Source organism: Oryzias latipes, chromosome 5 (genome assembly GCF_002234675.1).
Source record: "Oryzias latipes chromosome 5, ASM223467v1".
Classification (NCBI taxonomy): domain Eukaryota; kingdom Metazoa; phylum Chordata; class Actinopteri; order Beloniformes; family Adrianichthyidae; genus Oryzias; species Oryzias latipes.
Window position 1 is genome coordinate 4,623,995 of NC_019863.2, and position 6,339 is coordinate 4,630,333.

Here is a 6,339-nt window from a genome sequence, read left to right on the forward strand (position 1 = left end):
ACTCTGATCCTCTGTGGATCTACTGTATATTCAAGGTTCCCAGTGGTCTTTTAGTTATGATTATGCAGTTTTTAGCCAAAATAAAACAAAATCAGTGTTGTTTTTTCAGACGGATTCTACAGAGCGGCAGTAGTTCATCAGAAAATTGCTTTAGAGTTGTTTGCGGAACAACCTTCCATGTTTACACTCTCTCCCCATAGCTTACAGCCCCATCCTAACATTAGCGGTGCAACGAAAAAGGCGAGCAATATCGGATCTGTCCAGTTTGGATCCAGATTCCAAAGACCTTCAGTTGGTTTGGGACTGGCACATGAGAAAAAACATCAGACTGGGTTTTTAACAGTCTAACACATATTAGGTTTACAATCCTGACGACAAAAAAGGTAAATTGAGTTTAAAAAAACAAACAGTAAAATAGCAGTGTATGATGACAAAACCACTTTAGCTGGAGGAAAAACCTCAATATTCCAACCAGATGAAGAAAAATATATTTTTTATTTTTTATTCCATGATGGAGAATGACATCTACAGAGCAAACTGGAACAGTGCACCCCAACATCGTTTCTGTCTGACCAGCCTAATGTCATCTGAAATGGCTCTTTTGTACATTTGAATGAGAACAACTTTAGGGTCTGTAATTTGGTATTTCATCCGGTGATTAAAGCAGTTTCCACAAACTATCCCCAACCTTTTGTAGCAAGAGAGGTCAATGTTCTTGCTATATTTGTAAGTCTAAAACCTAAAATTCTGTTTTGGCCAAAAAAAAAAAATCCAGAAACACAAGACAGTGCTCTGAACCTTTTTTCTTCAATGATTTGTGATCTTCACTGGTGTCCATGGATTACATGAAATCCTCTCCACCATGACACCAATGAAGTCATGGTCCAGACAGAGGAATGAGACGGCAGGAAAACCCCACCAGGATGCAGCAGTTTGGGCTCAGAGCAGAGAAGCATGTGCTGTGGATGGACCCAAGGGAGACTGTTTGGAGATTCCTCAGTGTGTGTGCCGGCCTCAGAGGTGACCCGAGAGAGGAGCCTTCTTCTTCACGTACTGTCGCAGGTACTGGATCGCCGACAAAGCACTCACGTTCGCTAAAAGAGCTGCAAAGTGCATCGCATATGAATGATTCTGTCCCTAATGTCAGCATCTCAACTTCAAGTTTCTCCAAAGGTTTAGGCTCTTGGAGTGACAACATCAACAATATGTCAGATGAAATGTAAACCTTCGTTTCTGCCAGCTGAGCACTTTTAGAAAGTGTCAAATAAATGTCAGGACAAAAAAAGAAAAGTAAAGAGAGACATTTTCCAACACCTGTTTTCATGGCTTTTTATGCCGTTCACTGACAGAATGATGTAAAAAAAAAAAAAAAAAAGGTTTAATACCTGCTTTCCAGGCATCAGCAGCATCTGGATCCGAGGATTTTAGTACCCAGGAGGCGAAAGCAATGCAGACTAAACACATGTCTGACTGCTTTACTGAAGAGAAAATCCCATGTTGCTCTACAAGACAAAAAAAAGTCAAAGAAAGATGAAAACAATAGAATTCTACAACTTTTGGTTTGATACGTTTCCTTTGCAGGTGAAATGTCCTAAATGTTGGGCGGAAAACCCTTTATGGTGGAACTTTCTTAGGCCAAACTTTGGAGGGGACGTTAGTAAAAACATCACCTCCGGCTGAAGCTAGAATTTCACCCTCCTACTTCTAGATATCAATGCCAACCACCCAAAAAAGTATCAGTATTTAAAATTTAAATACTTTACGCGTTCTGTACGTAAAGCTCAAACAAGGTCATAAAAAAATGCACCAGTTTTGAATGCAGAAGCCGGATCTCTGCATTTCCACACGTTTACATTAACTTTCCTTTGGAAGTGGCCGCTTGAACGCGCTTTGCAGAGGGCGATGTGAACGCCGCTCACACTCACTTGTTGTCCAAAAGGTTTGCGTGACCTTCTGCGACTCCTCATCTCCTCTGAACGCCTCAGGAGAAGCTGGGAAGGCTCCTCCGCCTCCGGGTGCCACGGCTGGAAAGCTCCATACTCCGGATCTTCCGCTCCAGATGCTGCCTTTGTCCAGGAAGCCAATCATCCGCAGTGACTGGAAACTCCTCCACCAGCAGGATCCACCCACGGCTGCTGCTGAGGCTCCATGAGGACCAGCTTGGAGGACAGAATACGATGCTGTGCTGATCGGAGAGCCTTTCTCCAGCTCCTCATCGTCTGAATTCATGGGAGCAAAGGACTGTTTTGGGAATGTGAGGTGTCTGACTGTGGAGAAAATAGGGATGGGCTTTTCCCTACAACCCTGGACAGGAATTTGGGGTAAATGCTCCATAAAGGCACTGCAAGTGCAGCAGAAGGCAGGAATCACGGATATGTCCTCTGGGTCATAAAGCTGGACCTTCGCTTCAGTGTCTGTGAAAAAGTACTGAAACGTCTCTGAGAAAGACATCTGGTGATGGATTGGCGGTACATCCATGCAGAACAGAGGAGAACAAACGGGTGTTTCCAGGCTATTCACTATAAAGTCCTTGTTTTCCTCAAAATTCTGAAATGTGCAGAGAGATAGACTGCCACCATTATTATCCAGTAAGGACAGCAAAGGTGAGGCCTCTTCTACAAGGCTGCTTATGTTGAAGAAAGATTTGCTTTTTTTCATCTGTTGTGGCCCCATGAAGAAAGTTTGAGGTTCCTGAGAGTCCAAATGTTGTCCTGGTACCTCCTCCAGAGGAACGGGTGTAGCTCCTCCTTCAGAGTTTGTATCGTCGCCAGAAACAAAACAGCTTTGCTGCGTTTCACTGTCAGAATCAGAGCTCACGTTCCTTCCCGCACCAATATGCTGCCAATATTCCTCCTCAAAATCCGAGGTGGAGAACTCACAACCTGCCTGCTCCGGTTTGGATTCATCCGACTGTGTGAAGTAGTCAGAGTCTGCTGTGTCACCTGCATCCGTGACATCGTCTCCATGTGGCACCTCCGGATCCTGTCTGGGGGCCCTGCTTGCTCCCATCCTAAGGTGTAAAATATCGTTGATCGTGAGTTTTTCCATGTGGTCCCAGAAAGTGGAGATGGCGTACACGGGCCGAGTGTTGCCCTCAGCTCTGGCGTGCCTTTCAGGGCTGTCAGGAGCTGGGGCCGAGACCTGAGCGGGGTCAAGTCTGTCCCCCTGTGGAGCAGCCTGAAGGCTTTCTGTTGGAGTTTGTGTTCCCGAATGTCTGTTATTGGTGCGTGCGGCATCTTCACCTCTACCATCTGAGGTTTCCTGAGCTGCAGATGAGCATGCGAGGGGGGTGTCAGCGCCGGCCGTTGAGGTGCTGGACAGAGTTCTATCAGAACTGTGCATTTGTCCTCCATTAGTTTGGTCAGAGTTGTTAGTGGAGCTGGGCTCAAGCCCATCACCTGGGAGCAGTAATGAGCTTTGAAAGAGCTGGTTTTCCATGAAAAGGTCGTGAAGAGAAGAATCCTCCGCTGATTGAGCAGCTTCAGAGCTGTGACTGGAGAAGTCCTCAGACTCGTGACAGAGTTTGTCCTCCATCGGTGTCCATGCTGTGGGGCCGGGCCTGCATGTATTGGTGGTTTCCTCCTGAAATACAGCCCGTTTTTCTACTAAACTTACAGTTTGTTTGTTTCCTAAACTTTGGCTTGGTTTTAACTCTGTGTCCTTTATTACATTTGACTCCGTTTTCGTTTTCTCCTTGTCTACGTCGCTTCCCGACGATGTCAGAGGACTTCCCTCATTAGTGCTTTTTTGTTGGCGTTTTTTTTTCAAAGTACTCGAATGCCCTCGCTGCCTCCAGGGTTTCTCGTTCACTGTCACAAACCACCGATCCTTCTCTACTTTCACCTCCATCATCCCTGTAGTGCCTGGCTCATTGACATTCTGCAAGTCTTGATTACAAGGAGTTGGATCAAGTTCCCTTGGGGAGTTCTGGTCACTCTTTGTTTGCAAATATTTATCCTTTCCAGCTCCTGAACTCTGATTATTGATGAAGTCAGCCTGCAGGGCTCCCGTTCCTGTCTTTATAGTTCCCTGTGAGTCCGTCTCCTCTGCGCTGAAGGCATCTCCTCCAGGACGCCAGCCACAGGTTTCCACCAGTTTCACGCGTGTTGCAACATCCAGCACACATCCACTTTTGTCAGGCTGCTCTGAAACTGTCCCCTCTGTGGTGTTGCTTTCCCTTCCATCACAGTTTGCATCAGGGCCTCTTTGTGTTAGCTGCTGCACAACTGAAGTGGAGTTTCCTGAATGCTCTGCATCGCTGAGGCTGCAGTCGTCAGGGTAGGCCAGCGACGGCTGCAGCAGATCGCACTCCTCGCTCTCGTCACAGAAGGTGCTCCAGTCATTCTCAGCAATGTGAATGCTGTGATCTAAGTCATCCATTATCACATGTTCTCCTGTGTGAAATAAACACAGAATCGTCATTTTCTGCATGAACAATAGATCCTATATGTTTACCTCTGAAAGGTCAAAGTCAGAGCAACGTAAAAACTACAAAGCAACTCAAGAGCGCCTCAGTCACAAGCAGGAGCCCAGAATATCCAGCAACCTTGCTCCTGAACTGAAGGTCATGTAATTGGACTTTCCAGAACACATCAGTTCATGGTAATGAAAACACTCACAAAGCTGTGGTTTTTCTAATTCACAAAACCAAGATCCCTTTTTATTCAGTCTAAGCAGATCCCATTAAGATGTTTTCTGACAATATTTTAAAAATACCTGCTCTATAGTCCCATAACGTCACACATGAGGCACATTAGGCTTTAAGGATCCAAGAAATATGAGGAAAAAGAATTGTTTCAGATGTGGTTTTGGTTTGTCCCCCTGAAAACTGACCACTGCTATAAAAACATGAGTCACATAAATGTTAACGGTACATCTTTTTATTTGAATGGTAAAAACCCAGATACTATTTGCATTTCCAGAGAAAATTTTATCAAATACAATTTCTTTTCTCGCTTTCTTTTTATTCTAACACCAAAACGAGTACAGGCAAACATCAAGGCTACGTGAACAAGAAAAGCAAAATTATTTCATGAACATCCAAAATATGTGTCTTTTAATGTGGAATAATTATCAGACTGTCCAAAATAGCTTTGCTTTGATGAAATTCTCATCAGGAAAACTTTTTTTGGTTTCTTAATGTAATGGTGAAGTGGCGCTTACCAGCTGCAGACACACAGTTCCCCCGGCCTCAAAGCGTCTGTTTTCCTGCAGGGGCATGTCAGCGTCGATGTCCTTCTGCCCTTGCATGTGGCAGACGAGGCTGTTATAAATAGTTTACCCTGTCACACGTGACGTCCTTCACTTTCAGAGGGCTGACATTTCACTTTCCCAAAATAAAGAATCAACAAACACAGATATGATCTTTATATAATTGAAAAGTGTACATCATATCAAAAATGTTGTGCAGTATTCTGTCCCGCAGCAGTGCTGGGCTGCAAACACCAGAATGTTGTTACAAGTTTTCTTTCTTCCTGCACCTCTGAGTGAAAATCTGACCCCCCCCCACCCCCCACCCACAAACTTAACAATATTTTCACACATCTAGTACCCGGTGAAAATGAAGTTTTGGCACAGTCAAGCAGGACTTTGTGTGCCTGAATGTGTTATTGGTGCGTGCAGCATCTTCACCTGCGATTTCTGAGGTTTTCTGAGCAGTGTGTGTGGTGGGGGGGGCATCAGGTACTAATACTACAATTAGTTTGACTATAACGTAAAAGTGCCCTAGTGCCATCCATCACAGCGGACACACATGTAATGTGACGGGATTTAATAAAATTAAACACTCAGTTTGCAAATTCAGTATATATTTTTGACCTAAATATTTATTTTCTAAACTAAAAATTTGAGTTTTGTAAATATGTCTATTTGCTAAAGTAATATTTGTGTTCGAATTGAATATCTAACTTATAAAACAAAATATTTAGTTTGCAAACACATGTGACCTTATGGTGTGGTAGTAGCTTCGATATGGAAAAACAACAGTGGGGGGAACTTTATGGAACTAAAATGGGAATAGATTTACCAGAAAATTCTTGTTTACTTGTTTATTTAAACCAATTTTTAATTTACACGTGTTTATCTTGTAAGAAACACATGGAATCTCAAAAACTTGTGGTCACACTGGTTGATTTTTTGGCTAAAAATGTCCTGGATTGATTTTAGGTCAGTAAATCGGATCTTTCAACATGAAAATTAGCTGCGTTTTCATGGACAAAAGTAATTGGAATAAACGCCCAATCAGAATAAAATTGCGTAACGTAAACACGCCGTTCGTAATCCTCTGCCGAATACTCAGACTCACTCAAATTTCCTTCCGACAGGTCAGAGATAGGTGGG

General features: G+C 43.7%; 1 protein-coding gene across 1 annotated transcript; it reads right to left on the reverse strand.

Moving 5' to 3' along the window:
• Positions 1–476: 476 nt before the first annotated feature.
• LOC101154859 lies at positions 477–5,259 on the reverse strand. Its single transcript, XM_023954752.1, has 4 exons — positions 5,164–5,259; positions 1,926–4,394; positions 1,386–1,502; positions 477–1,103 (listed from the first exon to the last, which is right to left on the reverse strand). Exons 2-4 carry the CDS (start codon positions 4,378–4,380, stop codon positions 1,015–1,017), a joined length of 2,661 nt encoding a protein of 886 aa, XP_023810520.1. The 5' UTR covers positions 4,381–4,394; positions 5,164–5,259; the 3' UTR covers positions 477–1,014.
• Between the last annotated feature and the right edge of the window lie 1,080 nt (positions 5,260–6,339).